The sequence below is a fragment of the Diaphorina citri genome, unplaced genomic scaffold, assembly GCF_000475195.1.
Source record: "Diaphorina citri unplaced genomic scaffold, Diaci psyllid genome assembly version 1.1 scaffold1558, whole genome shotgun sequence".
NCBI lineage: Eukaryota > Metazoa > Arthropoda > Insecta > Hemiptera > Psyllidae > Diaphorina > Diaphorina citri.
In genome coordinates this window covers 27,006-45,636 of record NW_007378984.1, presented here as the reverse complement: position 1 = coordinate 45,636, position 18,631 = coordinate 27,006, and the positions used below count along the sequence as shown (strand labels likewise).

Below are 18,631 nucleotides of genomic sequence, written 5' to 3'. Positions count from 1 at the left end.
TGAAATATTTACAGACAAAACAATACCTACTATTGTAAAAATAAAATTAGTGACTAGATTTTGATTAAATTCGAGAAAAAGATAGTTCAGTCAAATCAAATTTTAAGAAATCCCAAGGGACAAAATATTTTTCGATTACAGAGATTTAATCCTTAGCCAGATTTTTACAGTCTGTTTTCACCAGTTTTGACTGAACTATTTAAGTGTGTACATAAATATATTATGATTATGATAGGGTTTCTAATATAATCTGTACGTTCGAGTTGTAAGTATAAAGTTAAAAAGTTATACATAAATGGTGAAATATGTACAATAATAAAGTAGGTAATGATGAAAAAATAACAAAATTTGTACATAGAATAACAATCACATGGCACAACAAAAACGATAAAATTTGATGGAAAATATGCATATTAGACTACTCTAAAATATGTGAGATTTTTATTAAAGATTTTATGAAAAGTTAGTATAAAACTCAAAGTGTTTGAAAAAAGTTTGTCTTTTAAGATTTATTAATTATTATGACTCTGGGATAGCTAACTATTCGTCAGTCCCAAAGGCTTGATTAATTTTTCACCTCTGTGCAAACTTACAAGAGTTCAGTTTAACTTCTCTACAACTGAAGGTATGCTTAATCCATGAACATATACTGGTATGCTTAATCCAATGTACTAAGCATTTGAGTGTACTAAGTACTGGATATACTTAATCCCATATAGCAATTGAGTATACTAGATATTGAAGTCGCTGCTATACATGGAAATGTCCTCTACTTGATTCAAAACCTCCAGCAAAACTACATCCTGTGGAAAAGAACACAAAACAATGAAACATAATTTAGACATGGTACTTTGGATGTGGATAGTTTCGCAGTTCAATTATTCATCCTGTTCTCCTTCACTCTTCGATTTCGGGATGAAAAGACCTCCGTTGTTTAGATGTGTCCACACACAATCGACGGTCGTCGATCGACATCAATCCATGTCAATTGAAAACGTCCACACTGCCTTGACAACATATGTAGATTTACCTCGTCGATCGACGACACAGCTTTACAGTTCCCTTTATCAGACTTTTTAAAAATCTCTATAATGGGGTCGGATGAAAGCAAATGCCTCAGACATTAATCCCTCCTCTTGGTCAAAATATTATGAACATTTTTCTTTCTTTTTATTAATTTAGTAACGAGTAAAATTTCTAATGTAAATCATCTGATAGAGAATTCTACATAATATACATATAGTCAATATACTTACGCTAGACAGGCCAAGGCCCGACCCGGCTGAACCATTGAGTAGAGGATCCCCGTGTGACTAGCAGTCCGTCCCGTCCGTCACAATAGTCAGCTCCGAGCCTTCTCCCGTCTCCCCTCCGAGCGTGATCATCATCTTCTCATCCCCCGACGAGGAGCTGCCCCCATCGTCCGGGGAAAGGGGACGGAGCCCCGGCGACTCGGCGCCCCCGTTGGTTCCCGGCGCCTCGATGTTGACCAGGAAGCAGCGGTTCCCGTCCGTGTTGATCCAGGACTCTGGGGTCCCGGCCCCGGTACTACCGCCAGATAGTTCTAGCTTGGAATCCTCGGTGACGACGGTCTGTGGGAGAAGAAATAATCATATATTTACAAAACATGAATCTGGAGGTTGGTGGTTGGAGTCCAAGTCAAGTTTGCTCTGGGGACCTCAAAACGTGTTTTGGCACTAAAAACTGACCATCGAAAATTTGACCCGATTACATTACTTTCCTTCTTATAGGACAAAGAAAGTACAAAGTACTTACATTATCTGAGAAGTTCATGACCAGTGACGTACAGCGGGTTTTAGAATGGGTCTTGATATGTTTCTGCAAATGGTCACTTCGCATGAATTTCTTGTGGCACTCAGAACACTGGAACCTCTTCTCTCCTGTGTGAGTACGATTGTGCCGCTGAAAACAAGAAAAGAATTGAATTGGTCCAGTGGTACAGGGGCACGGTTGGTCCAGTGGTAACGCGCTTGCTTGCCATGCAGAAGGTCCCGGGTTCGAATCCCACCATCGACAAAAATTTGTACTTGTTTTTCGATTGCAAATATTTCAACGGGTTACTTTCTGGTGTTCTCGTGTTGAGCCAGCACCTAAATGGGAAGTATTGTGTCTCTTCTCGCCCATCTGATGAGAGGCATACTACGGGATGGGCATGCTACGACACAGACCACATGCGTCCAATGTAGCAGTTGTTTCATCGCTACGAAATAAAAACGGCGGTGAAACACTCATCTTTTAAACAAAAAAAAAAAAAAATTATTGTAAACATTCCATTACATTGAAATTGGGGTCTTTTCTGACGAAATTTCCGTGTGCGGAGTCCAGTAGGTAGGAATATTGCACCCCGAATTGTAAACAAATTACATAGTTTCCAGCCTAGTTAGCTTGGTTTGGTAGAGCGTCTGCCTTCTAAGCGCTAGGCCGCTGGTTCGATTAACGCCCGGGGCGGATTTTATTCTGAACGGATAATGTTCGTTCTCGGAACCGCTGGCTTTCCCCAATCCTGTCTTTTTTCGATTTCGGGACATTAAGAATTTAGCCGTTACAGTTCACTCCATCATTTTGTTTTTTTACTCTGTCTATTTTGTCTGTCTGGAACTCAGTGAAACAAACTACACCATGTCATTGGAAGGATTCGAACCACAGTCCTCTCGATTCCAAATCTCCCTCCGTTTACCTGCAGTTCGTCGGATCGCGTGAACCTCTTCCCGCAGAACTGCCACGTACAGACAAACGGACGTTCGCCGGTATGCCACCTAAGATGTGCCCTCAGATGTGACGTCTTGCCGTACACCTTGTTGCAGCCCTCGATATGACAAATGTGAACCTTCTTCCGGTCTGCCGTCCTGAGGGAACACGAAAATAAAGTCGATATTAGCGCTGGGTAAAAGTACGAACTGAGTCGTATTTTATTATTGACCTCTGCGGTAGTTTTATAAATTTTCAACTTCAACACCCTGGCTGCCAAAGCATATTCCATGGTGTTTCCCCACAGACACCCATGTAGCATGTATGAAAACATCTCCCTTAAAATGAGAGATAGACTCTTTAATTTATTTATTATTATTATTATTATTTTTTTATCATTTCCCCTCTTCTGGGTGGTAGGGCCTGTAAACCATAGGAAATCTAAGATGGCGCGAAATGGGAATCGGTTTGCGTTTCCGAAAGGAAAATAGGTACATCCCCCCCCCTTTTAACTCACCTCTCTCCTCCTTCCGTACAATTGGGACAGGTACGTGCCACTCTCCTGGAGCGTGGTTTCTCCTCCAGACTGTCTTCCTCCTGGTTTACCATCTCAATACTTGTGGTCACTCCCCCAGTAATTAATATTATCTCCCCTATCTCTTCACTCACCTCTCTCCTCCTTCCGTACAATTGGGGCAGGTACATGCCACTCTCCTGGAGCGTGGTTTCTCTTCCAAACTATCCTCCTCCTGGTTTACCATCTCAATACTTGTGGTCACTCCCCCACCACCGGGAGAACACAGGTTGAGTATTTGGAACCGGGTGGGATCGTTAGGATCCTGCTGAAGCTGCTGCACTTGCTGGCCTTGGGCCGCTGAAACAAGGAGAGAAAAGAATTCGACTTACTCTATCATGGACACTGGAGGAGAATCAAGACCCAGGTGAGAAAAATTTACCAGGACACGAGGTACACAACAGGGCTGCCTAGAAGAGACTGACAAGAAACGCCGACCTTGTTTAAGTAGGTAAAGGTTAGGAAGAAGAAGACTTTATTATGGACACTCTTTGCTGCGTTGAAAGCCCAGAAGAGGTTAGGTAGTACAGGTGATAACATTGAACCATAGAAATCTTGCTTTAGTTACTCAATCATTGCAGGAAAGCACCTATTATTTTACAAAGGTCATAATATAATATTTCAGAATTTCTGTGCAGTGCAGTGTGACAGAAATTTTTAATGAATAGAATATACCTTGTTTATCCTGCTCGAATGAGACTAAAAAGTCCCTTTACCCCAGTCATGATTAATAAAGTAAACAAAAATCTGGTGTGAACATCACACGACTTTCCTTATCCTACTGAATGATGCTTATTTGGGTGTTCTCCTAACCTAACTTTTACAACATCTCTAACCGTAATGTCGTATAGTCGGTATGGCTTTCTTCTATCCTGATTCCTGTTCTTCTACTCTTTTCGCCTTGGGGACGATAAGAACTCCGTTCTTAAATTAATTCCCTCTATGAAACCTCTTAAGAAAAAAAAAGTTTTTATAAAGTAGACCTTAATTATAAAAAAATAATGAACACCTTGGTTCAAATGGGATACAGCTCTGACATTATGTACAGAAGAGAAAAGTAGGGCAGGAGAATCAGACAGATGAGGTAGGTAAAAGAAGAAAGAGGGGTACTATTAAAAGAGAGCTTACATTTTACATTCCAATATGGCCATTTCACAGAGCCATAGAAGAGACATGAATTCCAGGAAAAAGTGTTTTCCAGAGACAAACACTTGGCCTGAGAAGCGAGAGAGCAAATCCGCCCCGGGCGGGAATCGAACCCGCGGCCTAGCGCTTACAAGGCAGACGCACTACCAACTAAGCTAACTAGGCTGGCTTTTTGTATTTTAACATATTGTTTTCTTACTATTAAATTGATTTCATCAGTTTTTTACTAATAGCAAAAGGTGCTCTAATTTATTTATTTTTAATCAGTACAATAAACAGGAATACAACATATTAGGTACAAACTATAGAATTATCAATTTATTTAGTTAGTTGGTTACGCGTTTGCTTGCTTTAAAAAAAAAAGTTTCATAGAAGAAATTGTAACTGCGAAGGTGAAAAGCCCCCCTTTAAGTTCTTCAGTTCCTCTTTGAATGTCAAATCCCATTAAATTTTTCTACATTTTAGTTTATGGAACATTTTAACAGATGCGTAACCCCTCTTATACAAAGCTTCTCTTTCTAGCTTCTAGGTACATATCATACTTTGTATAATCACTCAGTAATCATACCCTCAATCATAAATCTCACATGCTTTAGGATTATCTGAGTAGGATTTATAGTTCACTGAACCACGGATAATGTCAAACTAAGTCAATACAGAACACAGAATACATACACAGATTATTTCGTTGCTGTCAAGTTATATTTTATGTGTGTACACTGTACACAGAAAATAATACACTGTAATACATGGTAGCACAGTACCTACACAGAATAGAAATTGAGAAAAAAGAGTCTATAACCCGGGACCACATTTGAAGACTTGTTAATCAATTATTCTATTAATCCCATTGGATTAACCAGGGTGTCTACCAGACTGGAAAACCGGGAATTGTCAGCGAATTTCACGGAGACTGGAAAAGTCAGGGAATTGTCAGGGAATTTCTCAAAAAATTGACATAAATCCAAAAAAGTCAGGGAATTTTTCAAAGCCTAAAAAAAAAAGAATTTTCGGTCCATAAAAAAGTATGCAATCTTTGAGAGGCAACTCATGTTTTCTCGAAAAAATTTCGCCTGTGGCGCTGTAATTATAGAAATGTATTAGGGGAAATTTTCCAAAGCCTAAAAAAATGGGAAAAGAATTTTCAGTAAAAAAAGTATGCAACCTTGAGGGGGCGCTGTAATTTTGTGTTCTATAGAAACGTATTGGGGGGGGGAATAAATTCGAGAAAATCAGCGAGTCGTTAAATTATTGGTGTAAAAAAAAGTGGATATAACTTTCGAAATTTTTGATATTGGCTTGCTTACAAGGCGTCATATTTCGTGAACCATCATTCCTAGAACCCTTACATGTACACCGATTGAATTTCTCGTGAAAATTTACATAGGAAAAGACTCACTTGGCATCTTAAATACTCTAATGGAAACCTGTAAAAAAAAATCATGTTGAAATATTTGGAGATATTCACAGAGAGGAGAGAGGGAGCAGAGAGAACTTTCCAGTCTGAAAGCAGAAGAGAGAATGAGCCCTCTGCTGGCTGGACAAAAATCACTAGTTCGAAGAAACCTCCCCTTGACCCCCTACTACCAAAAAACTGGTAGGCGCCCGGGTCAGGGGAAATGTAGGGGGTTGAGGGGAGGATTCTCCTACATTTGACCATAGGGTTTGAAGTTGGAATTAATTTACCATTTCTCATTTCCCCATTCATTTTCCATAAGTGAAGGTCCTCGCGGTTTGCTCGTGATATTCGCGTTGGCTCGCGGTATCTGGCGGTTGTTTTCGGGTATTCGCGTGATTGTGTTTCGCGGTATCCGCGTTTGGTTCTCGGTATCCGCGGTTTTCGCGGTATCCGCGGGTTTGTTCGCGGTATTCGCCGTTTTCTGTTCGCAGGTATTCGCGTTTTGTTCGCGGTATTCGCGTTTTGTTCGCGGTATTCGCGTTTTGTTCGCGGTATTCACGTTTTGTTCGCGGTATTCGTGTTTTGTGCGCAGTATCCGCGGTTTGTTCGCGTTATCCGCGTTTTGTTCGCGGTATTCGCGTTTTGTTCGCGGTATTCGCGTTTTGTTCGCGGTATTCGCGTTTTGTTCGCGGTATTCGCGTTTTGTGCGCAGTATCCGCGGTTTGTTCGCGTTATCCGCGGTTTGTTCGCGGTATTCGCGTTTTTTCGCGGTATTCGCGTTTTGTGCGCAGTATCCGCGGTTTGTTCACGATATTCGCAGTTATGGGTTCGATGTCAGGCAAACGCAGATTTTTTCAGCTCGTTTTTTTACCGCAAATAATTGATGAAACCAAAATTTTCGCTTGCGGCCGGTCCTAAAATTTTTAGTTTCTATAGATTGTATAGCTCACAATTTTTGCCTGCGGCGCTGTTCCTCATTCTTTTCGTGTTAACCTTCATCCCCCAGGATGTGTGAATGTGTAGACCGAAAAATTACAAAAAAAATGCGGCGCAGTTATTTCATGTGCAAATGGAGGACTTAAGCCCTTACCCTAGTGGGATGAAAAAAGATTGGAGAATTAATGTTGAACAGGCTTGGGAACATTACATGAAAAAAAAAGAAAAAAAAAATCTGTTGTGAGGCAGTGGGAATAGGGTGGAAAATCTTGAAAAAGTAGACTGGAAATTTGGAAAAAATGGACTGGAAAACCGAGAAAAGTCAGGGAATTTTATTTTTCCATTTTGGTAGACACCCTGTATACTACTTAGGAGTCTGACTCAGTAGTCCTCTGAAAAGAGTAGTTCATTTTTTACTTTCTATTATTTATTTTATTTTTATTATTTTTTCACAGTGAAAACTCGCTTCGTTCTGAGTTGAGTTGGGGAACGACTCGCGAAATAGTATCCCAGATTCAGATCCAATCTCAATTCCAACTCAATTGGACCCACTCCTATTTAAACCTGACTGTTCTGACTCCGTTCAAGTCCTACGAAGAACTATCACTGGATACGAAATTCTCACTGAGTAACAGGACTGAAGATGTTGAGTTCAACTTACAGGTAAGTAAGAGCGCGAAAAGTTATACGAAATAAATTATATCACACATGGCAAATCTCACGTAAAATATATGTTGGTAATATTTTACTATACAAAGATCGAAATAGGTGGAGAGGCTTCGTACATCGACGCGTCCCAAGATGGAACGATTATGGATTGACTATAAAACCCTTGAACATAGTTCCAAAAGCTTAGAGGTAAAATGTTGGACTCGTAATCCGGATGACTGGGGTTCGAACCCATTGGTAACATGTTTAGTAGCATCATTTCGAAGTTTGTAAAAGCTCTGTTTTGCTTTTACAAATTTGATGTCCCGGGCGGGAATCGATCTTGCAACCTAGCGTTTACAAGGCTGACGGGCTACCCTCCAAGCTAGCTGTGTGTTTTCTATTTGTACACCGTAAGTCAATCAGAGTGGCAAAAAGAAATTTTGACTCTGTCGGGAATTGAACCCTGGACTGTGCCAGCCTAATACCCACTCGAAACGCAGGTTGAGGTATAATGCTTACTATTATACCTTAAAATAAGCACATAGGACACAAAAGTCCATTTACTCCAGCAGTAGGCTACTACAGACTACTATTAGTGTGATCAGATTTTCAAATAATGTTGATGAAATTCCCTAGCTCGGCCGGCATTGAACCCATACCCTTCTGATTACCAGACGAGCGTCTTGACCACAACGTAAAGAAAGAAAAAATAATAATAATAAAAATACGATTTGAAAGAATTGCTGTATATTGTACAAATATGTAACCATGTTTATTTCATTGACATTTCATCAGTTCTTTTACAAACAGGAAATAATAACCATGTTTTCTATATTTGACTTTTTAAGAGGCTCTTTCATCACTTCTTCTTTCGGTAACTCATCCACTCTGTCCACTGTGTCTTCATCAACGCTTCTTTCTTCTGCTTTTCTGTATTGTTTTTCTTCTTTTCTACATCTCGTTCTTCTCCTTATCGCCGGAGTCTGCTTATCTCCTTTTTCTTTTGCTTATGCTTTCCTTAATCTCCTTTTTCTTCTGCTCATCTCCTTTTTACTTTCTATTTTATATTTATCGGACCGCTGGGAACAGTTACACCTACACTGGCCTCAGACAAGTAGTAGACAACCAGCACTGCCAAACACACCAGAGTTTTGCGCGAGAATGCCATAACTGTTTAAAACTGCCTGGAGGAAAATGATCGCCGAAAAAGTGGTGGATTTTATAGATTGAAATTGATTTACTACCGTGCACCGATTAGATTTCTGTACTGGTATGATTGGAAATATCGGAGCAGTTTATATAGCGGTGTAAATTTCATGCTTATTGACAAATGTATTATTATTATTATTATTATTATTATTATTATTATTATTATTATTATTATTATATTATTATTATTATTATTATTATTTACTCTTTATTGTTTATAATTACATGTACACAAAATACACACAGAAATTACAATCAAGGGGCGAAATTTATTGCCTAAGGCAATCTCTACCATTCAACCATAAAACAAACAACGTGCCACATAGTTACAATAACGAGGTTAAGTTTTAGAGGTCGTTAAAAAAAAGACACGTTTTAGATATTAATTTACCACGTTTTGAAAACGTGGTAAATTTGGTATCTGATAGGGTGATTAATTTTCGTGAAAAAGGGTTGCGTCACCCTCATAAATGTCACTTTAAATAGAATTATTGAACCTATACAAACAGCTAATGCTAATGTATAGGTACTGGAGAGAAAATCAACATTGAGGGAAAATGGATACTACAAACGTGGAACATTTAAAGTAGGCAGATAATGCATCTTCTAACACGAATAATGATGGAATAATGTAATTTTAAAAATTAATTACTATCACCGTAAAAAAAAACTCTTATATGTACATAATTTCTGTGCGCATCTCACATTTTTCACTCCTCTTCTTTATACATTCCGGGGCAAAGTCAAAAAATTCTAACACATCACCGTTAGTAGAGCTAAATCCCCGGTGTGGTTGAGTATTTTGTATAAAAGTTGAAGTTATAGGTACCTATGATGTGCTTTTTGGTCATTTCCAACGGGGTAAAAGTAAGTGTTGAAATTTGGATATGTTTTAGGGAAGAATATTTGGCATAATTTCAACCCCTAACGTTCGTTCTAAGAACGATCTGAGAACGACTTTTTTCGGTTTTTTAGTTAGGAAAATCGATTTTTCTTTAATATCAAGAAAACCGATAAATCGATTTCAATGAAAATTTACAATAAGGTGTAAAATATTGTCTTACATATTGATATCAAATTTCATTGAGATCGGACAAACCGTTTCAGAGATATAAGCCAAAAACCAAATCGACTGCCCGACCTTCAACAGTGAATAACTCGCGCACCGCTCGATCAATTTGACCCAAAAACTATACAGTTCTATTCTGACCCAAGGTCTACTAGTGTACCAACTTTGGTTGAAAAATATTTAGCCGTTCTTGAGTTATCGAGTGACAAACTTTCGCTGGCATAATGTGTATATATGTATATATATCAAAATGAGTTTCATAGCGAATAGCTTCCTAGTGTCCCAAAAGCCCCGAAAAACACAACCCCGACCCAAAGTTGTGACTTTCGTTAGAAATTGATAGCTCACCCCTAAAGGGGAGTTAGCTAAAAATTTAGCGTAGTATATTAAGCGGGAAACGACATTTGTGACAAGCATGTATGCTTAACCCAATCCACAGACCGCCGATCGACCCGCACCGAGTTGGCGTTCGATTTCCATCGTCTCAACGTCCTTCTGTTGAGAGCCGTGGCGAAAGACAATGTGATTGTGGCCAAGAAAATAGCCACCGCTACCATGAGCGAAGCCAAAGTACAAGCCACTGTGGGTGAGTAGCTGGGCTCGAAGCCCTCTAGATTGACAGGCTGTCTAAGACGCCTTCTTAAAGGAACGAATTAGGTTTATTGACAGGTTTTAAGACAGGCCTTATTGAAGGAACGAAGCATGTAGGTTCCAAGGCTTACCTCGGTAATGTTCCCTTTAGGTTTAATAGATCAGTTGCGCTTACTTGGGTGATGTTTCAAAGTCATAGAGCAGGAAAAATGAGGACCAACGGAATTTTTCTTCTTCTTCTACGGCTTCTAGATACCGAGATAAATCGATTTAAATAATACCGGTAAATCGTGAAGTTTGACGTCACGGCATACGCCTTCTGGTTTCAATTTTCAACAAATATAACAATGACCCTTCTGGTTTCAATTTTCAACAAATATAACAATGACCCTTCTGGTTTCAATTTTCAACAAATATAACAATGACCCTTCTGGTTTCAATTTTCAACAAATATAACAATGACCCTTCTGGTTTCAATTTTCAACAAATATAACAATGACCCTTCTGGTTTCAATTTTCAACAAATATAACAATGACCCTTCTGGTTTCAATTTTCAACAAATATAACAATGACCCTTCTGGTTTCAATTTTCAACAAATATAACAATGACCCTTCTGGTTTCAATTTTCAACAAATATAACAATGACCCTTCTGGTTTCAATTTTCAACAAATATAACAATGACCCTTCTGGTTTCAATTTTCAACAAATATAACAATGACCCTTCTGGTTTCAATTTTCAACAAATATAACAATGACCCTTCTGGTTTCAATTTTCAACAAATATAACAATGACCCTTCTGGTTTCAATTTTCAACAAATATAACAATGACCCTTCTGGTTTCAATTTTCAACAAATATAACAATGACCCTTCTGGTTTCAATTTTCAACAAATATAACAATGACCCTTCTGGTTTCAATTTTCAACAAATATAACAATGACCCTTCTGGTTTCAATTTTCAACAAATATAACAATGACCCTTCTGGTTTCAATTTTCAACAAATATAACAATGACCCTTCTGGTTTCAATTTTCAACAAATATAACAATGACCCTTCTGGTTTCAATTTTCAACAAATATAACAATGACCCTTCTGGTTTCAATTTTCAACAAATATAACAATGACCCTTCTGGTTTCAATTTTCAACAAATATAACAATGACCCTTCTGGTTTCAATTTTCAACAAATATAACAATGACCCTTCTGGTTTCAATTTTCAACAAATATAACAATGACCCTTCTGGTTTCAATTTTCAACAAATATAACAATGACCCTTCTGGTTTCAATTTTCAACAAATATAACAATGACCCTTCTGGTTTCAATTTTCAACAAATATAACAATGACCCTTCTGGTTTCAATTTTCAACAAATATAACAATGACCCTTCTGGTTTCAATTTTCAACAAATATAACAATGACCCTTCTGGTTTCAATTTTCAACAAATATAACAATGACCCTTCTGGTTTCAATTTTCAACAAATATAACAATGACCCTTCTGGTTTCAATTTTCAACAAATATAACAATGACCCTTCTGGTTTCAATTTTCAACAAATATAACAATGACCCTTCTGGTTTCAATTTTCAACAAATATAACAATGACCCTTCTGGTTTCAATTTTCAACAAATATAACAATGACCCTTCTGGTTTCAATTTTCAACAAATATAACAATGACCCTTCTGGTTTCAATTTTCAACAAATATAACAATGACCCTTCTGGTTTCAATTTTCAACAAATATAACAATGACCCTTCTGGTTTCAATTTTCAACAAATATAACAATGACCCTTCTGGTTTCAATTTTCAACAAATATAACAATGACCCTTCTGGTTTCAATTTTCAACAAATATAACAATGACCCTTCTGGTTTCAATTTTCAACAAATATAACAATGACCCTTCTGGTTTCAATTTTCAACAAATATAACAATGACCCTTCTGGTTTCAATTTTCAACAAATATAACAATGACCCTTCTGGTTTCAATTTTCAACAAATATAACAATGACCCTTCTGGTTTCAATTTTCAACAAATATAACAATGACCCTTCTGGTTTCAATTTTCAACAAATATAACAATGACCCTTCTGGTTTCAATTTTCAACAAATATAACAATGACCCTTCTGGTTTCAATTTTCAACAAATATAACAATGACCCTTCTGGTTTCAATTTTCAACAAATATAACAATGACCCTTCTGGTTTCAATTTTCAACAAATATAACAATGACCCTTCTGGTTTCAATTTTCAACAAATATAACAATGACCCTTCTGGTTTCAGATTTCGCCAATGTTCACATACGCTTGGCTTCGGTATGGTATACTCATTCCGCCAGGTTTCTAGTAGAGCTGGGTTCATGTGCCAAAGAGTTCAACCAATATTTGACCAACCTGGCACGAAGCATTGGTAATGCTGCCACCGAGATGGCCATAGGATTGGTTCAAACCAGGTACGAAGACGATTATTGGTGTTTTCTATTTCAGATAAATGCTTGCCTTTGCAAACTTTTGCATTTGCCGATGACGTCATAATTCATGACTCCCGCTTCGTTTGTTTGTGCGCAAGCGTTTCTGCGCATTTTGACGTGAAGTCTGACGTCACAACTGTTTGAACTTTTTAATTGGAACGGCAATTAAAAATTGAATTTTCGACCTTTTGAAGTTACTTTTTTAGAGTATTGACCTCAGATTTGGATTTTTCACAACTTTTTACGTAGGAATCGACCTATTATTAATAATGTTTTCCCAATTGCAACTTCTCCATTTGTCTGTTTGTCCGAGTTTAATGAAATTTTGGAACAAATTACATTTTGGGTATAGTCAAAATCGTGGCACAAGCTCTGCTTATACGGATAGGTATACCATTTATAAGAAAAATGTATGTTCTGAGTTTTTTGTCGATCAAATATAAATGGAAACTTGTTAAAAAAAAGTCCATTTGAAATATTGTTAAGAAATTGTGTGTCTCGCCAAAACTCGCTGAAAGTTTGCCCTATTTTGATTAACTTTGGCAAACTGGTAACATGTTGAACATGTATGCTTAACACAGTTAAAATTCCTTTTAATAAAGTTAATTATTCAATGTTTATTCCCCAGATCGACCGTCGCATTATGTATACAACAGACCCTCAGTTTCCCTCGCTCACCATCTCAGGCAACTTGCCCAAACTGACCGTACATATCAACGAGCAGAAAATCGCCTCCCTCCGAACTATGCTGGCAGTGGTGACTGAATCCTCACTCGGGTCCCCCATGAGGGAAGAAGAACCGAACCGGGAACCCGCGGACTGTGAGACGAGTAGGCGTGACCACGAGATTGAGGAGGCTATTGATGATGCCCTTGAGGAGTCCAAGTTGGTTATACTTCAGTTTACCATTGATAATATGGAGCTTGAGGTAATTCTGTTTTCAATATAGACCGGAAGCTATCGATGGAAAACTTAGCTCATCTTCTTCTTTCTAGCCTTTGAAATAGAGTCGGCGCGCGGCGTAAAAAAACTTAACAAATAACTATTCTTTCTAGCCTTTGAAACAGAGTCGGCGCGCGGCGTAAAAAAACTTAACAAATAACTTAGAGTACAGATTTCACAAGATCCCATTAAGCGTAAGGTAGGTACAACATTTTCGACCTGTAGATTTGACGAGGAAAAAGTTCGAATAAACTGGAAGTCTTAGTGGCCAAACTGGGGGCTTTATCCCGCTACAGCCATTTGAAATGCGTCCAAAATTTGAACAGTGTCCAAAAGTAAGGTGCATAGATATAACCATTGATAAAAGATGAGGGAAAGGACCCAAATTACGAAAACACTAAACTAAAACGGTTTTCCAAGGGTATCACCAACCAAGACGGCCCCGTCCAAATTGGTAAAATTGTTGCCAAGTGTTTTATCTACATTACAGTGTTGTCATATGTCCTCAGGTAGATAAAATCCGCCCCGGGCGGGAATCGAACCCACGGCCTAGCGCTTACAAGGCAGACGCACTACCAACTAAGCTAACTAGGCTGGCGCGAGTGGAATCTTGATTTACAGCCAGGTACTCACAAATCGCAGCGCGTAAATTTTAGCGCCTGCCTGTTCGTGAGAAAAATGGAAGCGTGTGTACATTATGGCTTACCAACAGTATAAAGAATGATAGGTATGTACTATGTTTTCACTTGACAAATTATCATTCTTTATCATGTTACTTGACACAGTAACCCGTTTCCATAAGATTACCAACAGTATGTTTATTAAAAATTAAAAGGACAATATCAAGATTCGACTTTTAACAAATGAAATTTGGTGACCTCTCGAGAATACTCTCAACATCAGACCAAAAATACGCGAGAGAGGTGGTTACTCTGCGAGCGCTGGAGTATGCTTATTTTTTTTGTAACATAAAAGGTGGCGTCAAAACTGAATCGGGGGTTCTTCGTACTAACAGGACTGTGTTTTCGACTTCTCACTTCAAATTTTGAACTCCACCTGCATTTTGTGATCAACCAATCAGATTTGCTTGATCCGAGGGTTAAACGTGAACCGAGTTTAAAGTCACTCTGTGGTAAACGTTACGGCGAGGGAGAAGATAAAATCCGCCCCGGGCGGGAATCGAACCCGCGGCCTAGCGCTTACAAGGCAGACGCACTACCAACTAAGCTAACTAGGCCGGCAATCTTTCTCCTTAGTTTGCGTACTAATCCCATCGCCAAATTAATTCTTTGTAATTTATAACGTTTTGTGTCTGACTCAGTATACTGTGTCAAGTGGCAACTCAATAGTTGAGCAGTTTGTCTAATAAAAGATTGATATACCTAAATCCGCCCCGGGCGGGAATCGAACCCGCGGCCTAGCGCTTACAAGGCAGACGCACTACCAACTAAGCTAACTAGGCTGGCTCAAGAAGGTTTGATGAAAAATATAAGATGCCGGGAGGCGCGCGAACGTCAAGAGTTCCGACTTGCCCGATCTATCTTGTTCTTCGCCTTTTCCCGTGTTCACGGGCGTTCTGCATCAGCCTCTAAATCAACCTTCGTTTTGACTCAGCACCTTAAGAAGTATTGTGTCTCTTCTCGCCCATCTGATGAGAGGCATACTACGGGATGGGCATGCTACGACGCAGACCACACGCGTCTAATGTAGGAGTTGTTTCATTGCTACGAAATAAGAACGGCGGTGAAACACTCATCTTGAAAAAAAAAAAAGTTTTTTCGGCAGTTTTTACCTTTTGTGTTGTATGAAAAACGAATACTAATTCACTTTTTGCACAAAAAGTGAACAACCATACAACCAATAGTTACAATTACTTACAACCCAATAGTTAGAAAGGACCTTCACAAAGTTACCGCGTCTTCAATCAAGTTTTTACCTTGTACAGAGATAGGCTGAGATAGCGCCTGCTGGGGAATAACTATACTCTGGGGCTGACTGGTTTGGTTGTCCTGCATGGTAGGCGTACACGTGACCGTATTACCATTCCATGCTATACTGGTAGCGTTGCTGGTGACTGGTTTCACGTCCATTTGTATACTCGTGCTTGTTGCGCTGGTACTGGGGGAGCTGAAATAGTTAAAAGGGCAAAGTGAGTTTCAAGTTTTCTAAAAAAAAAAAATAGAGTACCTACCTAACCTATAGAGGGAAGTATAAACAGAGAGGTTTTACGGTCTCAAAAGAAAAAAGGAGAAGAGGGGACAGGAGAGGAGAAAGCCAGTGTTGTGTATCCACCCAGTATTTACAATCACCAGTCCACTCTGTATTCTGGTTGCTAACGCAACATCTCAATAGATGGTTTTCCCTGCCTTCCTCTCTTCCCTGAGCTTTTTCATTGTCATTAATTTTTTTTTTTTTTTTCAATAAAAACATCTTCGATCTTACATTTAACCTTCACTTTACATATGAGTTCTTCTTCGTACAATAAAATGCACAATAGCCAGACGTTGTGAAAACAAACCTTATCTGTTTAGGATAAAGTTTGTCCCCAGCGGAAGTCAAACCAGGACCCAGCACTTTTATCCTGAACAGATAAGGTTTCGGTCTCGGAACAGCTGGCTTTCTCCTATCTTGTCTTCCTTCTGTCTTTGCTTTTGGGATGATAATACTTTAGCAGTTACAGTTCACATTACAAAAAAATCCCTCAGTTTCCAATAGGATACCGCATTCGTTTCCGAAAGAAAACTCTTACCTTGTTACAGTGATTGTGTTTGTGTTGCTGTTTCCGTTGCTATTACTCTGCTGTTGCTGTGGAGAGCTTTGCTGTTGTTGCTGTTGCTGTTGTTGTTGCTGCTGCTGAATAGGACTCTGGCTAGGAGCTTGTACAATCTGAATGGTTTGCTGATTGTTCGCCTGTTGCGTGGGGATCTGGATGGTCTGTATTTGACCGTTTGGTGTCAGGATTTGAGCGAGAGTTGTGCCCTGGCCAACTTGAGTCACCTGGGGTATCTGAGAGAACAAAACAAGATCAGCTTTCAATGTACATTTTACTTATTACTCTCCTTGCTTTTCATGTCTGTGACAGGTGAGATATGAGACCCCATCTCACAGTGTATAAGCTGTCAATATCAAGTCATGAATTATTTGTGGTAAAAACAGGCCATTTCACAACTTTTGTGGATATCACAGCATTACTAAGTGTCTCCTTTGCAATCAGATACCATTTTGAAATAATCTTTTTACACTGGTAATCCTGCCACTGATTGCAACTTGATTAAAGTAACTAAGTAAGTAGGCACTCACTTGTTTTCACAAGGCTGAGTGCACCCCAAATGAGCAAATGTCTGATGTATTAGAAAGTAAAATATTAGAAGAAAATAAAAAAGTAAGAGCTAAGGTTACCTGTGAGAGTTGTGGAATCATTTGAATTTGATTGGCTGCCTGGGCTTGTAGAATGTTTGGACCGAGGGCTTGTATCGGGAAGTGTACCGTGTGGAATACAGTCTGCCCATTGGCTGTGATGGGCACTTGCACGGGTACCGTCTGTTGTAGTTGAGGCAGCTGGACAACTTGCGGGATGTTGGCGGGTCGCACAGACACGTTGCCGGCTGTGAACATGATAATAAAGACATCAGAAAAAGAGGGGCTATTTTTGGATAGAGAGATCATTGACAAAATATAGAGCTACCTTCTCCCATAGAAGACACAACCTATGAATTAATGATTTTTGAATTTGGACTCTTGCTCCTGGGTTTACAAAGTGAATTTAAACTCCATTTAAGTTTAACTTTTGGATTGAGCAATCTGATTGGTTAATTTCTAAAATTTCAGCCTATTAGATTGCTAAATCCACAAGATTAACTAAAATGGAGTTTAAAAACCCCAGTAAAAAAAAAAAAAAAAAAAAAAAAGCTACTCTATTTCAATCTGCTTACTATTTGAGAAAGGTAGCTGAATGGTGTTATACTGTGGAACCACACTGCTTGGGCCCCGTATAATTTGACCATTGGGAGTGATGAGTGTTTGTCCAGCGAGTACTTGCAGAGTTTGATGCTGATTCTGAGGTGGGGCCGAAGGTATAAACAGAGCTTCCTGACCATCCACGGTAACTGTTTGCATCGGCTGGATTGTGTTATTTTTTTTTTTTTTTTTTTTTTTTTTTTATGCTGGGTTCTAGACAATTCTAAATTTTTTCAACCCCGGATTCGCTCTTAGTGGCCAGCCATAGTTCGCTTGGTTCGATTCCCACCCGAGGCAGATTTTATCCTGAACGGATAATGTTAGGTCTCGGAACGGCTAGCTTTCTCCTATCCTGTCTTCCTTCACTCGCTCTTTGTTCCTAAAGGTCTCGTCGACTTTCGAACACTGCAACTCGTGAGAATTCGTCACCCCAATATTATGTGGCTGTAAATTATCATAAGAAGCTGTTATCGTCCCGAAAGCGAAGAGAGAAGGAAGACAAGCTAGAACAAACCTCTTATCTGTTAGGGATAAAATTCGCCCAGGGCCAGAATCGAACCCGCGACCTAACGCTTATTAAGTTAGACATGCTACCCTCCAAGCTAAATATAGGATGGCGTGGTAATGTTTTTTTTTTAATGATTTTTGTTATTATGATTACCTACTTTATTTTTGAAAAATTGAAGAAAAAGAAGAACACAAAAAAAAAACTGCTGGGGCCCCGTAGTGAAAAAAAAAAAAAAAAAAAAAAAAAAAAAAACTGCTGGGGCCCCGTAGTGAAATGGGTCCGGGGCAACCCCCCTGTGACCCAGCCCTGACATTGGGTTACTATGCCCCCCCTATAGCTCGGAGCTTGGAGGATGTCCAGATTACAAAGCCTTAGATAGCCCACATCACACCCATTCACAACCTACTCACAAAATAAATCTCGCGTCAGAAAAAGTAGTACGCTGAGAATCGCAAAATAAATC

General features: G+C 39.0%; 1 protein-coding gene across 1 annotated transcript; it reads right to left on the bottom strand.

Annotated features, from left to right (window-relative positions):
* Window positions 1-256: 256 nt before the first annotated feature.
* LOC103516393 (transcription factor Sp3) lies at window positions 257-17,828 on the bottom strand. The gene is made up of 11 exons (XM_026828804.1): window positions 17,636-17,828; window positions 17,103-17,308; window positions 16,453-16,709; window positions 15,617-15,830; window positions 13,535-13,695; window positions 10,109-10,329; window positions 3,379-3,610; window positions 2,699-2,867; window positions 1,777-1,923; window positions 1,257-1,592; window positions 257-803 (listed from the first exon to the last, which is right to left on the bottom strand). The coding sequence occupies exons 1-10, from the start codon at window positions 17,817-17,819 to the stop codon at window positions 1,314-1,316; spliced, it is 2,070 nt and encodes a 689-aa protein (XP_026684605.1). The 5' UTR covers window positions 17,820-17,828; the 3' UTR covers window positions 257-803; window positions 1,257-1,313.
* Window positions 17,829-18,631: the final 803 nt, after the last annotated feature.

Excerpts from the sequence above, each read along its gene's own strand:
- LOC103516393 (XM_026828804.1), bottom strand. The coding sequence starts at position 17,819 with ATGCAAACAGTTACCGTGGATGGTCAGGAAGCTCTGTTTATACCTTCG. Across the intron at positions 16,710-17,102 it reads TGATTCCACAACTCTCACAG|ATACCCCAGGTGACTCAAGT; the intron begins GTAACCTTAGCT and ends TTGTTCTCTCAG. Across the intron at positions 2,868-3,378 it reads TGTACGGAAGGAGGAGAGAG|GACGGCAGACCGGAAGAAGG; the intron begins GTGAGTGAAGAG and ends GTGTTCCCTCAG.